The 23310-nt window shown below is 39.9% G+C and overlaps 1 protein-coding gene across 4 annotated transcripts in view; it reads left to right on the top strand.

Annotated features, from left to right (window-relative positions):
• CARD10 (caspase recruitment domain family member 10) overlaps positions 1–23310 on the top strand; it is a 48101-nt gene that overhangs the window by 21905 nt on the left and 2886 nt on the right. For 3 of the 4 annotated variants that reach the window (XM_087723161.1, XM_087723159.1, XM_087723160.1), the window contains exons 8-21: positions 130–255; positions 923–1120; positions 2198–2335; positions 3925–4040; positions 5390–5430; positions 6725–6848; positions 8117–8297; positions 13175–13298; positions 13528–13768; positions 14970–15027; positions 16163–16244; positions 17806–17958; positions 20360–20481; positions 21746–21861. In XM_087723161.1, the coding sequence (XP_087579287.1) occupies positions 130–255; positions 923–1120; positions 2198–2335; positions 3925–4040; positions 5390–5430; positions 6725–6848; positions 8117–8297; positions 13175–13298; positions 13528–13768; positions 14970–15027; positions 16163–16244; positions 17806–17958; positions 20360–20481; positions 21746–21861 (1820 nt within the window). The remainder of the gene's footprint in view (positions 1–129; positions 256–922; positions 1121–2197; positions 2336–3924; positions 4041–5389; positions 5431–6724; positions 6849–8116; positions 8298–13174; positions 13299–13527; positions 13769–14969; positions 15028–16162; positions 16245–17805; positions 17959–20359; positions 20482–21745; positions 21862–23310) is intronic. The other variant, XM_087723162.1, reaches the window with a different exon arrangement.

The following is a 23310-nucleotide window of genomic DNA, read 5'->3' as shown; positions in this document are numbered from 1 at the left end:
ACAGATGATGTACCCTTTCTTCTTTCTGAACTCTGGCATTTGAAAAGAGATTGAAAACCCCCAACTGCCTTTGCTTAAGATCTGAACATTTACTTGGAAAATAATCCATCTTTGGAATTTCTTTCTCAGTATCTGCAAGAAATGGAGGATTTACAATTGAAATTCCATACTCTGCAGAAGAACTGTGATCTATATAAGCACAGAATGAACACTGTGCTGGCTCAGCTAGAGGAGATTGAGAAGGAAAGAGATCAGGTAAATTGCTTCTCCTCTGAAATATTTCCTTGGTTTATAATTATGGTATGCAGTTAAGATTAAACCATAAGATTAAACAACGTTCTTGCTACCCTATTTCATGCTACTCAAAAGTAACAGAAAAATACAGAAACCATCTAAGAATGATAAGATGGAAGAATGGTGCTTGTTTCCAATCCGTCCTGTTTTTCAGTGTGGTTCTTCATAGAAACTTGTGTAATATGATCTCAGATCCTAGATCAAATAGAAACATCTAGAAGTGAATCAGGATTGTTTATTTATACCAGTTCTCGGTTATTTGTGTTATTTTTATTGAATGTGCTCTGTTCCATTGCTATTGCTCTAAAAGTAATTTTATACTGATTGAATTATATGTCAATGCATTCTCATTTCTCTATATTTCAAAGAGCTATCTTACTGTAATTTTACTTTCAATCAGGAAGTTCTTTGTTTAGAGCGGCCTGGTAAATACCAGAAGAGAGCTGAAAAGAACTTTAATAAACCATGGCATTTTATCTTTTTGATTATGGATACTCAAACAGCAGAAATGTGCAAAATTGGATATAACTTATTTAAAATGCGATTTGGAGAAAAGAAGAGCATATGCTATGCACAGTTCTGCCTATAATCTCACCCATCAGTTCCCCTTATTCACTGTTTCCTTTAGGCCATTCAGAGCCGAGATGATATTCAGTTCCAGTATTCCCAAAGCCTCATTGAGAAAGACCAGTATCGTAAACGTGTTCGGACCTTGGAGGAAGACAGGGATGACTTGCTGAGCAAACTCACACAGGCTGAGGGCAAGATCATCACCCTAGAGGGACAGTTGCAGCGATGCTCGTGTAACAGGGGCCTTGCCAAGAAGGTATGTTTGGAGGAAAGGAGAAAGACAATAGAAAATAATATTTGTAAATCAGGGTTGAAATGAGAGGTCCTTGGTGTTCTCTGAGCTTGGTTGTTTTCTTGCAGACGTTTCATTACCTAAACTAGGTAACACCACACACTGGCACTGATGATGTTGCTTAGTTTGAGTAGTGAATTGTCTGGAAAAAAACAAACTTAGAGAGTATCAAGGATCCTTGAAAAGAAAGACAAGAAGGCCAATGTCTTGTTGGGAAGGGAAACTAGAATTGAAGGGAATTTGTCAGGCACAAAAGACAGGACTACACAATTCAATTAACACATTAATTGCTAAAAACCTATGCACAGGAATCTTCTCAACTAAAGTTCAGCACCTGTTTAGAATTAGATGAGGGCCAACAGCACTCAAGGTGGGGAGGGATTGGATTTAATTCTCTTATGGCTACATAGGGATTTTAGGCTGATTCCCCCTTTCACTCTGCCCCCCCACAGGTTCTGCCATTCCTTCTACAGGAATTCAGTTAAGCTTGCTAGAGAGGAAAAGGGCATATGCGAGTGGTAATATAAGCTATCCTCCATGCCTTCATCTTCTAGATAATTGCAAGAGTGTGAAATCAGAACACAAGGAGCCCGTTTAAAAAATAGCCCTACCCTCTGTCCATCAAGAAGGCAAAAAGGACAGCTAGATATTCTAATTTTAAACTACATTAAAGTCTGTAGGATTAAACTGTCCCAAATTCTTCTTCAAGCCTTTGATATTTTATCAAAATGAAACAAAAACAAATCCCATGGCATTCATAGGATTTTAGCTTGATATTTTAAAAAAATCAAACACATTCTGGTACTGCAAAAGTGAAATTTCCTTCTGAAATGATTGAGTCAGTCTGGATGACTTTTAAAATCAGAAAAGGAATGGTCTTTTTACTCTCCATAGAATCAATGCAGTAAATGAAGTAATGCAAAGACTTCGTGTCTGCAAATTAAATGTGTGTCTGTGTAGGAATGAACCTTAAGGGATGAGTTACTTTATTGAAGTATCTTGCATTCATTCTCTCTTTTTTCTCTCCCTCTGGCCCCCAAGATATGTTCCTCTTCTCATTCACTCTACAGCAGCAGTTGGAGCATAATAGAGAAGCCCTTGTCCCCGGAGGATGGGATTGTAGAGTCACCAGACATCCTGGACATTGTGTTCCCAAGAGACTCTGTAGGGCCAGATATGGTAAGAAGAGATTGTATAAGCCATGAACTAAAAAGGCAAATTCTTAAATGCTGGAGGACCTCAGTTAATTACAAAGAATTAGGTGGCAGAGAATAGTCTGTCCTGACTTACTGAGATATAATTTTCAAAATCTGTCTGATAGTGAGAGATGCTGAAAGCTGTAGTTCAGCAAAATGAGGAGGACTATCTTGTGGCGGCTATTAAGGAAGAAAGACAATTGATGCTTTTTGAAGGAAAGAGCTGATCTGGTATAAGATAATTTTATATGTTTTTGGAAACTTGCTTTTTTTTCTGTTTAGGTGGCAAACACTGATATCTGAAGCTGAAAATATACTTAGTAAGGGCAAAGTTGAGGCTATAAGTCAGGTTCCTATAACTAACTAACTAGGTTGTATTGAGAATCTTGTTATGATCCCAAAACATCTAGAGAGTTTTAAATTGGGGATTCCAATCCCAGCATATCTGTGGGAACTTGCTCTTTTATGTTTTTTGACGAGAACATATGACAGCTCTGTTCTAGAACCATCAAAATTATATAACATTCTGCACTGTGTTCAGCAGGTAGGCAAGACTGTCACAGCCACTACTATTGGCCTATTATGTACTGGACTCCTACATTAGGTAAATACTTTATTGCAGGAAGGCATACTCATCAGTTAATGAGAGTGCAGCGAATCTGAATCAACAAAATTCAGCTGATTTGAAAATTAGGTGGAGTATAATGACCGAACCATTAGTTCCCAATACCACTTCTTTAGGAGACACTAGCATCTAATTTTGAGTTTGCTAACCTAACCCATTTACTTCCTGAAGTTGTCTCCTTCCTCTCAGGATGGATTTTGATTGGAATGTTTTTAATCTTCTATGATGTTGCTAGTGATGATATAAATATAAATAGAACTTGAACCTTGTACTCTGTCTTAAATATTACGCAAACTGGATATATTAGCTTCTGATTAGAGTTCTGGTACTTGGACTAATCTTCACCAATTTGAAATCTTTTAGAAGTGTTGGGTTTATAGTCCACTGGATCCCCACCCATTATGACCACTCAGAATTCTGGAAAATGCCACCCCTAAGCCTTAAGAGGTTATCAGGTTAGAGAATAGGGCCAGTAGTTGAGGTACCAGGCTAGAAACTGGAAGAATGCATTCTAGTCCCAAAAGCCACCAGCGTGACATTGGGTCAGTCATTCCTTCTCAGCCCAACTTACCTCATAGGGTTGTTGTGGGGAAAATAAGAGGAAGGAGGTGTGCTGGATATTTTCTCCACTTTGAGTTATTTGTAAAAATATAAAGATGGGTTAGAAATAATTAAACAAAAATATACTACCCCACTTCTGTCAATGGTACCTCAATGCCTCAGTTAGATGATAACCTGCCTGACATTATGAAACCACATCAGGAAAAAAAGTTTTGTCTACAGAATTTTTGTTTATATGTATGTGCCTTTTGTTGAGTAATTTGTGATTAAAATTAATCACAAGCGGGTGATATCAAGCCTAGCTAAAGAATGATTGAGACAAGGGGATGTGGGATGGAGAGGTAAGAACTGGTCTAAATTCAACATACGTTTTCTGCTTTCCTTAGGAAGTGACTCCAGACAGAGAGAAAGAAATAAACCGGCTCTCCATCTTTCCCTTTCCACCATGTGCAGGTTCCATACTCCGACGGCAGCGTGAAGATGGGCCAATGCCTTTCAAGAGGTATCAGTTAGAATAGGCTGTAAAGGAGTTTCTCTTGGTTACCTTCCTGAACTTGGACTTGTTACTCTCATGAACTTGGACTTGTTCATTCGGAAGAATATTTCCTTCTGTGGAACACACTTGAACATGAATGCATTTTTTCCTCAACCTTTGCAATTTTAAGGTATATATGTGGACTTCAATTCCCGAAACTGGCTGGGGAATTCTAGGAGTCAAAGTCCACACATCTTTAAGTTGTCCAAGTTGAGAAACAATGCATTAGTGTATGACTGGTGGAGGAATATATTACCTCAGACATGTAGAACTGCAGTGTTACCGTGAATTCTGGATTGATTCCCTTTGACTTTATTTAATTCAGATTGCCAAATGTTTGGTAGAAACATATGAGATATTCTTTCAGTGCTGAATTTGAACAATCCAGGGTCCTCTTTCTCAAGGTTTTCTCTGTCAGTTTTCTGTATGAGAAATAAAACATTTTATCTTCTGGAAAGGGAATGAAGTCATGGCAGAGAACAAAAATAGGCCAGGCAAGAGACAGGGGGACTTTCAATTCTAACCTGCTCCCCAGAGATTTTAACTGTTCCAAATAAGAGATTTTACCTGGGAAGGAAAGCTATGGCAAACCTAGACAGCATATTAAAAAGCAGAGACAATACTCTGCCAATGAAAGTGCGTATAGTCAAGGCTGTGGTTTTCCCAGTTGCAATGTATGGCTGTGAAAGTTGGACCATAAGAAAGGCTGAGCGCCAAATAATTGAGACCTTTGAGCTATGGTGCTGGAGAAGACTCCTGTGAGTTTCTTGGAGATCAACTCTGACTGCTCTTTAGAAGGCCAGATCCTGAAGATGAAGCTCAAATCCTTTGACCACCTAATGAGAAGGAAGGACTCACTGGAGAAGAGCTAATGCTGGGAAAGATTGAGGGCAAAAGAAGAAAGGAACAACAGAGAATGAGGTTTTGGGGTGGAGTTACCGAAGAGTCGGCGTTAGCTTAAATGGACTCCGGAGAATGGTAGAGGATAAGAAGGCCTGGAGGAATGTTGTCCATGGGGTTGCAATGGGTCGGACACAACTTCGCAACTAACAATGACAAAACTCTAGGATTAATGAGACAGACAAAGTGATAATGAAATTACCCTGCTCAGGATACAATTTTTTATCAATATAGATAATATGATAACATGATGATTAATGAATGCTGGAAAGGATCTTCCCACTATTTTATATGTCCTATGAATTATTTGAAGAAATGAAAGAATATTAATATAAGAGATTTGATTTTGATTTTTTTTTTTTTTGTAAAAAGTAATGTTTTTCCTCATTGTGTTCTGTATTTTTTTCTGTCTTCAGTTGGTCTTATGGGTCCTTTGGTAGCATGGAAGACTTAACAGGTATTGCTAGTCATGGTTTCCTATAAAACATTTTCATCTTGAAAACTACAAAAGGGATTATTGGGGCAAGCAGAGAAGAGCTTTCCCTCTTACAAAATCACCTGCATGGATATGCATCCACATGGGGGCACACTTGCCCCATGCTTCAGTTGCTAGCTGTGGGTTAATTATCCAGGGGCTCACTGGTGTCCTGCATGCATGCTTGACTCTAAAGTTATTCCTGTTTGGCGTACTTAATTTATTGGGGAGGGGGAGTGGTTAGACAATGAATGTGATTCAGATTCAGAAGAGTAGAAACTGGAAAAGATGAATGTTTCAGCTTCTGGCTGTTATTGGTTATCGGTGACAGGTTGTAAATCTCTAGAGCCTGCCTCACTGTATATCCTGAGATCAGATAGTTTTGTGGCATTCACTACTAAGGCATCCAACAGGAAGATTGGTATTTAGCCCGATCCTCTTGGGATTTTTGCATTTAGATGTTAAGTATGCCAAAGGTGTGCCCAAAACCCAATCGTTCAATGCCTAAATTCAATTCAAGCTTCTCTGTTGATTCCACAAATGGACATCCACAGCCCTGATTTTAATGTAATATGGGGGTTCTTTAAAGAGCCCATATTTACTCCATGACTTGCTATCTTTGGGGGACAGGTGTCACCCAAGTGTCAGGGTTCCAATGTTAGGGTTCCAAATAGCATCCAAAAGTAAATCAGAGTCCAAGGCAAAGTATTGCCCAAAGTTCCAATTGATTAAGAGAGCCACGTTGGCACATCTGGGAAAACCCGAATCTGAAAGTTTCCCAGTTTTCCCCACCTAGTTGAAAGTTCAAGATCTTGCCCCCACACCCACAAGTCCATCACATGGTCTAATCTTCCACTGACATGCTGGCAGTTCCACCCATCCAATTCCGGTCAGGTGCAGAGATGCAAAGACCATGGATGACCTTGGCTTTCTAGAAAGAATTTTGTTATGACTACATCCCCTCTCCCATTTTTCCACAATAGAAAATGCATAGTAGAATAATAGAAAGTGTGGCAGGCCAAAGATCCAAAAGAAAAGATGGCTGCAGGCATGACACCAAGCTTTTGACCCAAGTGACCCAAGCTTGTAGGTGTGTAGGTCCTTTACTGAGTTCCACCCATCCAATGGCACAGTAGACTTGCAAAGGAAAGAGCCCTTCCATTGGGATTTGGTTCCCATATTTATGTCAGTGTTTCTCTTCCCCTGAACCTCCCCAGCTCTCTATATGCAACATAAGAATAAATAATACGAACTTGCTCTCCATCTTTCTCCCCAGCAGGAAGCACCAGCACCACAGCCTCTTCTGCCAGGTCACCTTCGTCTTCCAGCAGTGCACACACCAGAGCAAAATCAGAAGCCTGCCTGTCTGATGATGGTGATCAACAAAACTTTGCCAGAAGGTCTGTTTGGCTTCCTCCTTGGTTTCTAGAGACAGCATTATTGACAAAAGTGTCATAGATAATAAGATTGTCCTCTACCATCAAAGCTCAGCCCCAGTGGTGGGATTCAATTTTTTTTACTACCAGTTCTGTGGTGTGGCTTGGTGGGCATAGCATGGCTTGGTGGGTGTGGCAGGGGAAGGATACTGTAAAATCTCCATTCCCTCCCACTCCAGGGGGAGGATACTGCAAAATCCCTGAGTCATTCGAGACTCGGGAGCTGAGAATAGATGGAGGCGGTGCCAGTCAGAGTTGGTATTTACCAGTTCTCCAAACTACTCAAAATTTCCGCTACCAGTTCCCCAGAACTGGTCAGAACCTGCTGAATACCACCTCTGCTCAGCCCCCTGACGTTGCAACCTATAGGCAATATTTACGATGCTACCACCTTCTACTTAATTGCCAGTTCAGATGAGTAGGCACCAACATCATGAGAATGGCTCACCCTAGTATTAGAATATAGTATTTTCTTTTTAGGAAACGGAATTCAGATTTGCAATCATCTTTCATATTTTCAGTTATTTTCTTGCCACTCTGCAATATACTTCTCCAGGGCAGTTCACCTTAAAAAAGAAAAAAGATGCACCCCCCACCCCCAGTTAACATGGAAATTATATTAGATCCAAAGATTTGCAACAAAACAAAGCAAACCTTGTTGACAGTTAAAATAGAACTTTTATTAATCTGGCATATTCCAAATGCAGTCTAACATGAGCACTGCAACTCTCATATTTGCCAGTAGGCCTAGTAGCTGGGGGGTGATGGGAATAGTGGTCCATTATATCCTAATATCAGCTTGTTAAAAGCTGGAAAATTTCCAGCTTAAAATCGGGCAACAATCTTTCTTGCACAAGAAATGGAGGCTGTTGCCCAAGATGTTGCTGTAGCTGAGATTAGGTAGATCTATTAAAAAAAAGGTACTATTGTGTCACGACAAAAATTTAAGTTTGGGATTCGTGTGTCCTTAGGCTGTACAATAAAAATATATTGCCTCCCTAGGACCTAGCAGTGCCATGAATTTAGTTATTGCACAGCTCTTCAGATGAAAACTCCGCAGTAGTTGTAAAAAATCCAGCCTTTCATGATTGTATGATTGATGCCTGATGTAAACTAGAACGTTTTACTGGATGTGCCTCTATTGTTTTTTGTAAAACAGAAGTCATATCCATCTCTCCATTTATGCAGAGACCAGAATCTAAATCCCTCTCGTTGTTTGCTTTCCCTTTTAGATCGGTTATGGTGCATTTGCCCAACACAGGTTCCCTGAGTGTTCCAGGACCCCAGAGCAGGGGGCTGACTGGAGACATTTCCATCCTTGGGGGAAACAGAACTGGGATTTATATCCAGTGGGTGAAACCGGGCTCAGAAGCTGAGAAAGCAGGACTCCGAGAGGGATGTCGGCTCCTAGAAGTATGAATGGAACTCAGTTCGGCAAAATTATGGCTAATTTCTATAAAGGAAGAATTGGATAAGAAAGGGAGAAACACTTTAGTTTGGGACATTAATATTTGAAGCATTTATTTCAGTTCCAATTTTCAACATATGTCTGCCGTCCCCATACACAACTTTAAAATACTCTTTCTAACGTTCTCTTTCACTTAACATTTTTAGTTAATCTCAAATCATTTTATCACTTTTATTTTTAACTAGCTGATAACCCGGTGTTGCCCGGGTATTTATTTATAGGGGGAAAATGTCTGGACCAAACGTAATTTCTAATGTTGGATTTTCCCCCTTACCAGAGGGAGCCCCCTTGTGGAGTACTGTGAAGCTGTTACCATGGCAACTCTATGGTACTGTGCTGTACAGTAGAAGCCATTTTAAGGCACAACAGGCTGTATCTTAACAGAACACACACCCCGAGGAGTGTTAGGGATGTCTTATCCCTCACAGTATTTTTTCCAGGGAGTAAGTCATCAGTGTACCAAGTTTGGTTGAAATTGCTCAAGGTGTTCCATGGTTACACTGGAAAACACACACACACACACACACACACACACACACACACACACACCACACACACACACACACACACACACACAGATTTCATTCATCAATGAGGCTCCTTGTCTTGATTTTCTGCCCCATTCCAGAATTTTTTTAAAAAAATCCATCAAAATTGCTCTGTGTTTTCTTCATAACAATTCCTTTTCTTTTATTACACTATTTGCCATAAATACTTCTATTCTCATTTTTGCTGCAGCAATCATTTTCTTATATGGATTCCCCCCCCCCCCCTTGTCCACAAACTCTTTCAGGTTATCATTCAACCAGGTGTCCATTCTAAACTTCCCATTAAATGTATCTTTACCTACTTTTATGGTCCTTAGTAACATAATTCTCTGCTTCAGGCATCTTCTATATCCTCTTAACTTATATCTACTTTCGATTCATTCTCTTGGAAGATTAATCTATCGTCTAATACTTTTTTTCATGTAGGGCTCATACTTTCTTTTCCACCAGACTTTATAACTTCAGACTTACATCTTTCATGGCTTTCTTTTTTATTCCATGACAATTTTACTCTCAAGATTTACTCCTGACAGCAAAAATAAATCTGTCCCATATTCAGAGTTGCTCATTGCTCTTATAACCTTCACTAATTCTCATCATAAAAGATCAAAATAATCATGAATTTAGATTTGTATTAATACCTTTGGTACATGTACATGAAGGGACTTACCGTATTTTTCCGAGTATAAGACGCTCCAGAGTACACGACGCACTTTAGTTTTTGGGGAGGAAAATAATAAGAAAAAAAACCTGCCTCTGCCTACCAGCATCCATGGTATTCAGCTGGTTAGCTTCCTGATTTGGACCACATGGTAACAAGATCAGCCAATGAATATGAATAGCAACTAAGTCAGCCAATGAGGGCTATTTGGACTCTGAAATAGTATTTGCTGTGTGAGCAACACGGAGACCAGAAGGAGCCTGGCTTAGCTGAGAATTGAAAGTGAAACTGCTTGTATTTACTGCTACCATGGAAAGCCTGCTTTTGGTATTGTATTGTATATTATTATTATTATTTTGAATTCTGCTGAATCAGTTACTTGTGTGTGCTTTCTGAATGTGATTGCTGCTGCAAACTGACCAGCCAGGTCAGCTTCAGCACTTATTGCAGCCTAATTCAACACAGCTGATTGGCGGGTGAATCAGACTGCCGGAATACCCACAACCAGCTGTTCTAGGCTGCAGGGATTGCCACAGACCATCACTGCCTCCATGTCTCATGTTTCTGGCCTCTGGGTGGGGGTGGCTGGTGCTACATTTGTTGTATAAGTCACACCTAAATTTTCACCCTCTTTTTTGGGGGGGAAAGGTGTGTCTTATACTCTGAAAAATTTATATAAGTATAAATGTTTAAATCACATTTTTTAAACAGACCATTTCCTAAGCAGGTGCTCAACATATAGTCACCATTCTTAATTTTCAATTTCTGGAAGATCCAGTCTCTTTTTCTGTATTCTTTCCTCTTGCTCTCGTCTATCCATTCAGGAAACCTAACAGTAATTTTTATCATGCATCACACTCATTCAGAATATTGCACAATTTCCACCAAAGTCTTTTTCTTCTGCTTTTCTCACATTAACACAATTCATTAAAATTATTAACAATCTATGGACTCCAAACTTCCTATGCACACATAGCAACCTACTGTAGATGAAACCAATTCATACTTTCTGATATAAATGTTAATGCTTATTTTTTATATATTCTAATTCATAGTCTTTTATGTGCTGTGGTTATCGCAAAGTTGCCCAAATATACTAACTTCCATCACACATCATAGATTTGGTTAATTTGGGCTTTTACTGAATATTGTTTAGTAATCTAAAGAAATTTAGATGAAGTTGCTAGCCTTTTCTATGTCACATGTAGCTTTCCTTGCTAATGATAAGAACAATCAGTTTTGCACATTTTGGCCAATATGGTATAAGTACAACAGATCTATTTTACCGCAAACATAATCACACTATGTGGCACGATAAAATAGCGGTGATTAAACCGCGTCGCTAAAGCCGCAACGTCATCACCGCGCGTCATCACCGCCGCGACAACAGCATGGCGACAGAAGGGCGTTCTACATGCTTTGTTCTTTGCCTCCAAAGGTAGCCCTCCTCCTCCAGCTGACAGCGGCAGCGGGCACGGGGCAAAGTGGGCTGCCCAGCAGCAGCAGCCTGCGGGAAGGGTCCAGCTCAGCCGCGGGGGGCAGCAGGAAGCCCGCGGGGGGCCCGGCAGCGGTGGCGGCTGAGGCTCTCCCCGGGCTGGCGAAGCGGGCTTGCCCGGCGGAGGCAGGCCGCCCTCTTCTTCCTCAACAAGGGAGAACAGAAGAGGGCGGCCTGCCTCCGCCGGGCAAGCCCGCTTCGCCGGCCCCGGGAGAGCCTCAGCCGCCGCCGCTGCTGCGTCCTCCACCACCGCCGGCGCCTCCCCCGAGGAAGAGGCAGGGCGGGCGGCGTCGGCCCCGCTCGCCCCCCCGCGGGCTTCCTGCTGCCCCCTGCGACTGAGCTGGACCCTTCCCACGGGCTGCTGCTGCTGGGCAGCCTGCTTTGCCCCGTGCCCACTGCCGCTGTCAGCTGGAGGAGGAGGGCTACCTTTAGAGGCAAAGAACGAAGCATGTAGAACGCCCTTCTGTCGCCGCGCTGTTGTCGCGGCGGTAGGGTCGTGTTTTTCTTAGCACTTTGGACGCCGCGGATTTGCCTCCGCACTTATGTCGGCGCGGATAAGGGCTTCGCAGTTTTGTGGTGGAACCATCACACTATTCTATGGTAGTTAGCAACCTCAGTCTAGTGATTACTTTGGAAACCAGCATATTATTCCTGCATTCTATAACTTAGAGGCATAACTCCTTAATACTTTAAAGCAACATTGAATTGAATGAAGCATATATAAGCTTATTGGTTGCTCAACATCATCTATTTGACTATTACAAAATATGAATGCTACATTTTTGGTCTATCCAACACAACTGTTGTTATGTTTTTAAAGCACTAAAACAAGCAAAATTTATTAGATAGGTTTTTATCCCCAAAGTGAAAACAGAATTCTGGGAACAAAACTTCTCCAAGTTCCTTTCCAAGTTCTATCTTTTGATTCTGATCATTGGACTATACCAAACATAATGGAGTTGCTTATGTTTCTTACTGATTGACCTTCTCTTTGAGTATCAGATTAAAAGTTATGTCTCTCAGCAACCGATTGATTTTCAGTGTATGTTATACTAGCTTGAGGAATTCCTAGCGCAGTTAGTAATTTTTGATTTTGAACTAAATTATCTCCCCTTCTCTCTCCCTCGGGATGGTAATACATATTATTTCATTCATTTAAAAACAGCAAGTCAATTCTACAATATTTGAGTACCTTCTGTTGAGCAAAGTTTTGGATTGTTGTTCTGAAAGAATGCCCTGATGGTGGCAAGCCCTTTGAGACAGACAAATTCAGAAAAAGATAATTACTTGAATTTCTGGAACAAACTTTATTTAGTTCTAGTAGGATAATGTAGCAGAATCTTGAAAACCTGCCAAAGCAATTCTTCAGCTCAATTAATACCCAGCATAATTGAGATGGGATTACTCTGGGTCTGTTTCTTATATTTCCCCCTCCCCTAAATCTATAACAGCCCTGCTGGGTATGTTTTAAATCTTTAATCTTTCTCCTATAATAGTCTTTCTTCCTCCTCCTCCTATATTTCCAAGGTCTGTTAGATATTCCATCACAATAAGAGAATAATAAAAGTGGAATTGTTTATGATGTTAGATTATTCCATGTGTCTGATTTAGTCACTGCTGTTCATCAATTTTATTTACAGCCAAAAGGTTTTTAAAACATTTTTAAAAACATTTTGGACCTTTTGGTCATAAATAAAATTGATGTTAATGTAGCCTGCATACACAAGTTTCTCCTGCGTGTAGTTTTCTCATATAATGACATTGGGCAGAAATAACCAAGCACGGAGCACACATCCACCAGTAAACAACAGCTTGTAGCCTGTTTGAGAAAACTTTGGAGGAGTTGTTTGTTTTAAGAGCTTACAAGACTTTCATTCCTTGTTTAAAGGAAGATCTAAGAACCCAGCAACAGCTTATTTCAAAGATCTGTTAAGGAAACCTCCTATCTAGCTTATATTCATCAATCTTCTCTTGATTTCTTGTACAGTTTACAGTTACAAAAAAGGTAAAACATTTATTTTAAGCCCAGAAATGTTATTCTGAAGCTAATGAATCTTCTCTCTCTCTCTCTCTCTCTCCCTCCCTCCCTCCCTCCCTCCCTCCCTCCCTCCCTCCCAGCTTAGGGAGACACAGGTGACTGGAGAGGGGCTCTCTTTGGAGAACTGCACACTGGAGGTTGCTCACTTAAGCTTGTTGCAATGGAAGGAACCATCTGCTCTTCTATTCTCACATGACCTCAGAGGTAAGTAGCTAAGCATATGGTGTTGTGTTGTGTTTATTCATCTTTGATCCATATGGACACCAGACTTGAATATATTCTGTATCTGTGTTGACCACATTAAAATATATAGAAATGAACACCTGATTATTTATTTTTCACCTCTAAAGAGCATCTAATTTTCTGGTAGGATGCTGGTCTATACGGACCCTTAAAAACTCCTTCCTTTCTTGTACTCTCTTCTCTTTGTTAGGTTATCAGTCTCTCAAAGAAGCATTTGATTCCAGAAAGAAAATTCTTGGTGACTCATTTTATGTGCGTACTAACCTGAGCCTCCTGGAGCTCTCAAACCCTTATGCTCTATGTGTGAAGTGTCGAGAGATCCTTCATGTTACTGACACCTTGTATAAGGGGCAGTTGGAATGGTACTGCGCTCGGGTGGACCCTTTCACACTTCGAGACTTGGACAAAGGCACAGTACCCAACTACAACAGGTAATCATCCTGGGGCATGTGCCCCTTGTTCACGCATTACAATTACTATTTTGTGCTCCAAAAGGGGGAAAATAACAGACCACACCACTTCCCCCCCTTTATCATTGTTGTTTGCTCCTCAGAATTGTGTACCACAGGATGAGCAGCTGTATAATTTTTTTAAACAAACGGGAAATTGGTCAATTCATACATTTGGGTGGGATCCAGGTTAAGTTAAATTGTATAGCTACTTCATTCTGCCACCACTGTGAGGGAAAAACATGGTCCATTAAACTGAGCATACCAGAAATAGGCAGCTGATCATCTGACTTCATATTACTCCGAGATTAATGTAGTGATTTCTCTACTACGGTAGTCATTCGGTTGCTCCTGGTTCGGCCCGGATCAGGCAAAATGGTAGTGGCACGAGTGAACCACTAGCGCCGGGATTCGCAACCCACCTCTGATTCGGTGGGAAGAAATCAATGTAGCCCTGTCATACTTCCCATTCTCTCAAGGCATAGATTAAAAAATGGTGATTTGCCAGCAAATTTTATCCTTCTGTAGTGTAAAATACAAGATGGAATTGCTCTCAGATGCCTTTTGTTGGTAACTGTCTTACTCCAATCCCATTTGGGATTTTGTCTCTTTATCTTAGTGTAGTGTTACATTGTATTATGGGAAAACATAAAATTCAGCTTTTCACCTGAAGGGTAGATCTATGCAAATAGAGGCAGCCTTGATTCTCAATGGTTTCCATTGTGATCTAAAGGACAAAGGAGAAAGGCTGGCAAAAGACCAGGACTTCCAGCTTTGTGACATGCATGGCAGCATTTTAAGGATGGAGGGGAGGGCCGATGAAACTATTTTGCTGTCTTCTATATAATGTTTTGAAAATGAAAATTTAAGGTACCCTGTTGTGGAATACTATTACATGGAAGACACAAGATAGCTCTTTATTAAGAGGCATTTCCCCAGGAGGTATAATAGGAACTAGCACATCATTATGAGAAATGGGGGTTGGAGTTAGTAACAACCTCCTGTTCTGGTGTTATATAAAATGGAGAGCTATAGTCATAGCTTTTAGTCACCAAATGATTATAAAAATGACAGCTTTTTGGCGTTGGTATGTTTTGGGATATCTCTAGAGAGTACTTGGCATTTGTTCTGTTTCATTTTAGGCTGCCAAGGGTCTGATTTTCAACTGATGTCATTCTTTCAGGGCTTACCAGCTCTTGAAGATACAGGTAGCAATGTGGCAGAAAAGCTGCAGGAATAAGGTGAGCTGGAAGTGAGAGACTGGGGACGATGGATGGGTTACCTAGAAAGAACTAATAGTTCATCATTGATTGGAATTGCCATCCAGCATATCTGGAGGCCACCAAGGTGGAGAAGGTTAATTTTACTCATCTATATTCTGCATCACCAACAATGAAAGGTGACTGCAAATATTGCTCTTCTTTCCACTAACCCAGATAAATGTAGCTTGAATACTGAACAGCGAGAGAAGAGTATTTTATACAAGTTCAGAAGGACTTTTTTTCTTATTATTACATCATATTATTAGGGTACAAATCCTTATTGTTGTTAGCCATAATTGAATCTGTTCTTTCATCTAAGGGTCTCAACCTGGCATAAATGTGATTATCCAAATTTATTCTGCCCTGTGAAATGGGCTGAGGTAAAGATTGAATGGCCCAAGGTCATCAAAGGAACTATTTAACTGTGGGTGATTTGAACCCATTTTCTTTATTCTAAGTTCTGTATTCTATCTATTACATCATAACACATGAAGTCCAGTTGAACTAAAGTCAGAATTATTACTTTGTCTTTATTCTATATAAATAAACTCATTTTCATCCTCAGTTGAGTGCAGGGGCCAATTTGTTAGAATCTGATAAATAATCTGTTATAATCTGTTATTCCTATTCCACTGTTTTCCTATTTGCTTCCTATTTTATATTTTATTTTATCTTATAATTCAATAACAAGAATTGGATTAATAATCAATGTTAAAAATAAAGAAGTAAGGAACCGGAAAGCTGATTTCCTACCATATTGGTAAAGTAAAAATACTTTATGAGGTAGTAAGAACTCTGTATGGTAGTACATTAGTGGTAGTTATTTCTGTGGTGTATTTTCTTTCTGGAGCTGAAAAAATATGAATTTTTCTACTTTATTTATTTACCTTTTGTATTTCTTAACTTGCCCATCTTCCTTAGAGATGGACATTTTTTTTCTTTAGATTCCTCTAAAACTAGTGCTATGCCCTACCTTTCTCAGTGAGCTGCATCACGACAGTCTACTTAGCTTCCAATAATAAATATGCGGGTGTAATTTTTGCTGGCATCTGAATAAAGCATTCTTTGTGTTTCTTCTTTTTCCTTTCTTCTCCCTTTCTCTTGGTTCTTTTAGCTGAAGAAACGGACCTTGAAACAGCTTCGCCTGGTGAAATTCAAGAAACAGGATGAGAACCCTTGGTTGGACTCTTGCCCAGGTGAACTGTGATTTTTCTTATGTCCGTTCACAGATAGATGGAAGAAGCTTAAAGTTGTACTTCCATTTTAGATTAGTAACGTCTCAGGGACAGTTCTCCTACCAGGAGGTGTACTCTACATTTTGGGACATTAAACCTTTGCACGTTCATAAGAAGTTAAAAATCGATGCTTTATTAAGATTCTTAGCCTGCCTTTGAATCATGCCATCAGGACAGTTTACAATAAAATATTAAAAGCCTGGTAAATAATTAACATACGCAAATAAATGTAAAACCAGGGAGTCTTCTAAAATCAGCATACAAATAATGCACTGTATCAAACATCCTAAAATAAGTTAAAGGGGTAATAGAAAGAAAAATCAGCAGGCACCAGAAAGACATTGGATTAGGTGGCAGGTGAATCTTCCCGGGAAAGTATTTTCAGTGCCATTATAGCTCAGTTGATGAAGAATTCTTTCTCCTAATAACTATCACAAATGACTGGGGAGAAGAGGCTCCGATGAAGATCCAAAATAAGAATATGTTGTAAATCCAGTGTGTATAGTACCTTTGTCTGTGAGTGTGCATGCATGGGGAGATAGACTACATGGGAAACGTAGACTACTATGTGTAATTGAGAGTTTAGGATCTTTCTTGCAATACACTATTTCTCAGTGGAACAATTTACATTGTCTTTATATGCATGTACATATTCAGAGGTTTCTACAATCTAGTGCTTTCCAAATATACTATTCTGAAAATCCTGTTACTCTCGACCTGCTGCCTGGGCACAATAGATATGTACTTCAGTATATCAAGTGGCTACCAGAGTGTAGATCTTTGCTTCATGGTACCACACATTCCTTCATGTATGTTGAACAGGGTGCTGCTTATTTGTTTTTAATCTTGGAACATGGCTGCTTTAATTCGTAGCATTTAGACAGTAGTGATTGAAGTAATGCATGACCCAAACAGCTCCACCCCTTCTTTGCAAATAGATATACAACTAGAAGTAGTGTTCGACTTAATGACCATAATTGAGCCCAAGGTTTCTATTGCTAAGCAAAGCAGTTGTTAAGTGAGCTTTGCCCCATCTTACAAGCTTTTTTTGGCGACAGTTGTTAAGCAAATCATTGCAGTTGTTAAGTAAATCATGCAGTCATTAAGTGAATCTGGATTCCCCCATTAACTTTGCTTGTTGAAAGCCAGCTGAGAAGGTTACAAATGATAATTATAGTGCCATAAATACTTGCCAGTTACCAAGCATTTGAAGTTTGATCACGTAACCATGGGAATAGTTCCCTAGAGCTGGGAACGACTAGCACATATGTGCAAGGGGAACCTTTACCTTTAAACATGGGAATACTGCAATGGCCATAAGTGTGGAAACTGGTCATCAGTCATTTTTTTCAGTGACTTTGCAACTTTGAACAATCACTAAACAAATAGTTGTAAGTCAAGGACTACCTATATTAGAAACACAAGAATCCTCCTTATATGGTATCACGATTCTTCCCTGGCTAAACTTGTATATAGAAAACCAGCAAAGTCTCTCCCATCAATCATTGCCTTCTACCTACAGTTGGAGTTGAAAAGCCATACAGTCTGGTCCGTCCTGTGGTGGTTCAGAACCGTCGCCCCGTCATGCTTTCCCCTGGATGCTTAGCCCCTCTGCTCCTAAGGAACCTTCTGGGCCTCCCTTCTTCAAGCCATGATTTCTGCTTCAGCCCAGCAGGTAAGCTAACATACGGAGTGTCCTAGATCGGGATTATCCTTCACTTAGTCCTCCAGGGAAAGTTTGAAGACAAATGAGTTTCCAGGCAGAAGAAGAACATCATGGCTTCAAAATCTAAGGGACTGGTTTGGACAGAACTCAGCAGCATTTTTTCATGTGGCTGTTGACAAAAATAGGATGGCCAACGTGATTGCCAACATCCTATGACAGATATGGCACAACAACAACAAGAAGATCAGGATTTCTAACTCAGAGTCACTCCAGGATGTGAACTTCTGAGTGGAATGCGGGTAGCCCCCGACTTACGACCACAATTGAGCCCAACATTTCTGTCACTAAGGGAGGCATTTGTTAAGTGAGTTTTGCCTCATTTTATGACCTTTCTTGCCACAGCTGATAAGCGAATCACTGCGGCTGTTTGGTTAGTGACATAGTTGTTAAGTGAATCTGGCTTGCTCATTGACTTGGCTTGTCAGAAGGCTGCAGAAAGTGATCCCATGACTCCAGGACACTCCAACGTCATAAATATGATTCAGTTGCCAAGTGTCTGAATTTTGATCATGTGGCCAAACAAGTCGTAAGTGTGGAAAAAAGTCATGTCACTTTTTGCAATGCCGTTGTAACTTTGAACGGTCACTAAGCAAAACTGTTGAAAGTCAAGGACTATCTGTAATTTCCCTTTCTTATTAGGAAGCACATAAGCAGTTTGTTTGTTTCTGAGAGTGGCTCCCCATTCTGCATCTTGAAGAGAAGCAGAACATACTTTCAAAGGAGGCCTCTTGTATTTCAGCCCATGCTTGCTGTTTCCACAGTGCAAAAAGTTAACCATCTGGGCCCGAAAAATCAAATTCTGAGACACTGCATTCATTTATAGAAAATAGAAACCACATCAGCCCATTTGAATGCCCTGCGAGATTGGCAACAAAAAGGTCTTCTTTTCCTAAGAGCTTCATCTGCTAATGCTACATTTTCTTATCTAGGCTTCCTTAAAAAGCATGAAGCAGAGTCTTGGTCCCCGCAAAATCTCTTTTATTTACGTGACAGTGAATTCTTTTCATTCACAATTCAGCAAGGTTTATAAACATGAACACTATCTCACTTGGCAAGCTGCCAGATAACTAGTTTCCAAATGCAGGACAAGGCAACACTTGGCACAGAGTCTATTATAGTCACAAACAAAACTTTCCACTCTTGAAACAACCAAAGGAACAAATTGTTTCCTGCAAATGCCCATTCCCTGTTTGCTCCCCTTTTGTTTCCTATGGGATAGGCTAATAACCTCCAAGGTGTGGCTTTACTCCCAAGTCAACCCTGCTTTCTTATTTGCTCTTGTCTTCTGGCAGCTCTGCACATGCACACACTGGAAACAGGCTCCAGCTGTTCCTCTGCCTCACTGCTGTCTAGCTCACTCTCTGCCTCTGATGCAGAGCCCTCGTCTGAGCTTTCCTCAGCCCCCAGGACTGGCCCATGTTCCTCTCCAACATCCTCACTGTCTGACTCTGCTGCCAGTTTTGCTGGCTGCAGGCAGGCCACAACACAATCATTTGCATGGCAGGTTGAAATCCACCCGTGGCCGGGGGACAATTGAGATAATATTTAGACCATATGCACAATAGAACACATAGGAAACTCCTTCTGAGAGCAGAATCCTTGGATAGGTCTTGGATAAGAAAAATGGCTTTCACTTCATAGATCTTCTTACAAAAAACATTGGAAATTACGATGTAGTACAAATTCTTTATCTAGACAACCTGTCTTCTATTAATTCCAGTCTTTCTAAGAGCTTTCTTTTATTGCTGCTATCTTTTGCTGTCTTTCTCAACACAAACTTTTTTCCTTCCCTGATGACAATGTGTGAGAATAAAGGGAGTCATCCTTTGGAGGAAAAACTAAAATACTGAATAAACTAATCTGCAGTTTATTTCTTTGCAGTCATAGCAAAGGTATTGGTAATGATGCCACCCCCTTAACCATTTCTTCTGAATCTCCATGCTCCTATTATCTTACAGGAATGCTTTGTATGTCATATGATGGGATATTATCCAATCATCCGTGTTGCATATTTTAAGATGTGTCCAATTGACCTTGTGTGGGATGATCCCATTTTGCCTTTTGTTTCAAGACAATAAAAATGTCTTGGGCTAACCCCATTTCACCCCCACCCCCAATCCTAGTATTCAGCAGACTCCATTCCAGACTGCAGGATTAGGTTTTAATCCTCTGAATACTTAATGGGAAGTAAATACCATTTATTCTGATTAAAGATGCATAGGAGGATTGAGGGTGACTGTCTTAACTTATAACTTGGAGGCTTTTTGTGGCATTCAGCCCATGCTTCTTAGTGCTATTCCCCCTTCCATATGTTTTATTATCCATCTTTTTTTGTCACCTCTTTTCACAGATAACCTTGCAAACCAAAGAGGATTCTGTGCTTCTTCCAAGAATGTTGTTAATGCTGAGAAGCTCTCTCAGGCTCAGAGGGACCGTGGGATGATCCACACGATCCAAGAAGCTATTAAAAAGGTAAGGAAACGGGGACTAGCAGTCCCCACTACTGAGAGGTGGGGTGGTGGTGGTGAATTGATTTTATATTTGTTAGATTTATATCCACCCTTTTGTTCAGGAATTCAAGTTAGTGTATACTCCTCCCATCCACTACAACAAACCTGTGAGGTAGGTTGGGTTGTGAGAGAATGGCTTAGCCCTGCACCCATGCCTTTGTGCATTGGAACCAGTGCAGCATTGGGATCTCAGACTTGATGCGTTGTATGGGCTTGCTTTAGTGTGGGAACTGTATAAATTAAACAAATGGGCTATAATTTGCTATAATACTGCTCGTGTTAAGTGCTAATGTTGCAAATTTAATGTCACGAAGAGACTGATGGCCCATAGGCTCTTTGCTGGTAGATTAAAAATGCAAGATCAGCAAAATAGACAATGGAAGGTATAAAGCAGCCTTCTCAAAGTATGCTTTTCGGATCTGACGACAGTGCATATAATCCACCAGCCATCAGAGGGATGCCAGTTCAGGAAGATTAGTATAAGCTTATCAGAATAGAGAAAAACAAGAGGGACCCCCCCCCCCCCCGTGTGAATGGGAGAAAAATGTGGTCCAATCTTGGACAACCTTACAGCATTCAGTCAATAAAATAGAATGAAGGTAACAAATAAAAGGATTGGTAACTATTTGTGGCAGGGATCTTATGGTTCTGACAGCAAGCCAAAATTTATTAAGATGAAGCTATCCCAGCCTTCTGGATGACAATTGAGAACATTTATCCTGCTTAAAATCCTCCTATTGAGTGGCTGATACATGGAATTACATAAAAAGCATAAGAATGTGGGCAACCACTTTGCAGAAGTTCAATGAATTCCTATTAAGTTGTGCCTGGTTACTGATTTCTGTGTGAGAACCAGCACTGCTCAGATCATGATTTCATCTTGTTAATTTTTTCTTTCTCTGACCTTTGCTGAGCTCATGGGACATATATACAGCATCTGTGGGAATATTTAGTCTTCAGATAACTCAGAAGACACTTTGTCTCTGAAAGAGTCCAAATTTAATGTAGAGATATAATAGACAATACTGTGTCTATTATATCAATTGGCTCGGCCCTTCAGTTCTTTTTTCTTCCTTGTAAGTTGGTTGTAAATGCCATCTTTTAATGGAATTACTATTGGAAAAGCAATGATTTTTCATACTATGGGATTTGATTTAATATAACTAATCTGAAATAGGTTATTTCTTTTCCATCTGAATCACTAAATCTGTTGGATTTCTTCACAGAACCAACACTGTCTGCTGGAACTGGAGGTCCAGCTGGTAAAGGACCTAATCAAAAGTGAAATATATCCCATCATTATCCATGTTAAAGTCACTGAGAAAAAGATCAAAGGAGTCAGGTATGAATGAAAGCTCTTCTCAGAATTGGAATGTGGGTGGAAAGAGCAACTGTCTTCCCAAATATAAGGCAGAGCTAAAGGGTAGAAGAGAAACTGCTATCAAACAAGTGTTATAGGATGGATGGGCAGAATTTAATCTTGCAGAATCTATTTTATATCTGCTAATACCCTAAGATTCATTAAGAAGATCTTGGAACAAACGATGAATATTAGATGGATGCTAGGAAATAAATCTGCATGCCAAATTCATTCTGCCACCTAAATATATAAATACCCAGATCAATCAATGCATTGTACATCACCAAAGATCTATTCGTTTTAGATCAATATTCTCTCCACCCCTTCCAAATCTCATCTTGACTAATTTATAGGGCTTATTTGGATGGCGGTTGTATTCGTTGCAGTTGAAGTAATTCTCAATAAATATGATGAATTAAAAATACAGTATAGCATAGTGATAACCATGCTAGTTTTCAACTCAACATTTTCAAAGATATCTTTCATGTTCTGCAGCCAGTACATTTGGAAGTGATTAGAAAAGAAACAGTTCTCAGGATATTCAGTGGTGGACTGGTGAGGGCATCAGGCTAGATATTAGCAGGAGGTGAGTTCTAGATCTGTCTCTAGTCACCTATCCTAAGTTTTAGGAAAGAAGCAATGGCAATCCACTTCTGAAAATCCTTGCCAAGAAAACTGCAGGGACTTCTCAAGGCAGTCTCCATGAATTGGATATAATTAAATACAAGAAGAAAAATTACTACTGAACCCTAAACAGCGATATTTGACTACCAATTATACCCTGGCATTTACAGTTTGTAGTATAGTAAACCTTCAATTTCATGGACTAATGTGGAAAGGTCCTTTAAATAGCAAATGGCATTATGGCATTTTATGCATGAATGAAAAGAGTATAATATGCATGAAATGTACAAAAATGTACAAATAGTGTCTGGAATGATTCATCAAGCAACAGACTTTCAGATGTTCAGGCAGCTTACTGCCAACAGGTTGAATTTTCAATATGTGTTGTGATGGATCCAAACGGCTGGGAACCAAATATTTCTGACAAGGAAAGAGATGTTCTGATATCTGTGTTCAGCACAAAATACGTACAAAAACACTTGGCTTAAGCTTAGTTTAATATAAGTGTAAAGCCAGACATGTAGCTTAATTAAGAAATTGTGGTTAAGCAATTGATAAGTTAGCATGAAGAATGAATCTAGCCAATGAGTAAGAGCAGTTAACTTTCCTTGGATGATATATGACTGTCCTTATCTGTTTTGTCCGGAAATTGCCACCTCAACAATATGCATTTGCTATAGTTTATTTACAGTTGCATGGAAGGAGCACTAAGAAACAGTTGGCTTAGCTAGAGATCTGAACGAATTAATATTGACTTTATATAAATATCCCTCACCTATTGCCAGTTCTCCTTGTCATTCTTTCTGT

The sequence above is a fragment of the Thamnophis sirtalis genome, unplaced genomic scaffold (assembly GCF_051295495.1).
Source record: "Thamnophis sirtalis isolate CommonGarterSnake01/CBP01778 unplaced genomic scaffold, rThaSir2_p1.2 scaffold_9, whole genome shotgun sequence".
Taxonomy (NCBI): domain Eukaryota; kingdom Metazoa; phylum Chordata; class Lepidosauria; order Squamata; family Natricidae; genus Thamnophis; species Thamnophis sirtalis.
The sequence above is the reverse complement of the archived record's forward strand: the minus strand, read 5'-3'. Positions and strand labels throughout refer to the sequence as shown.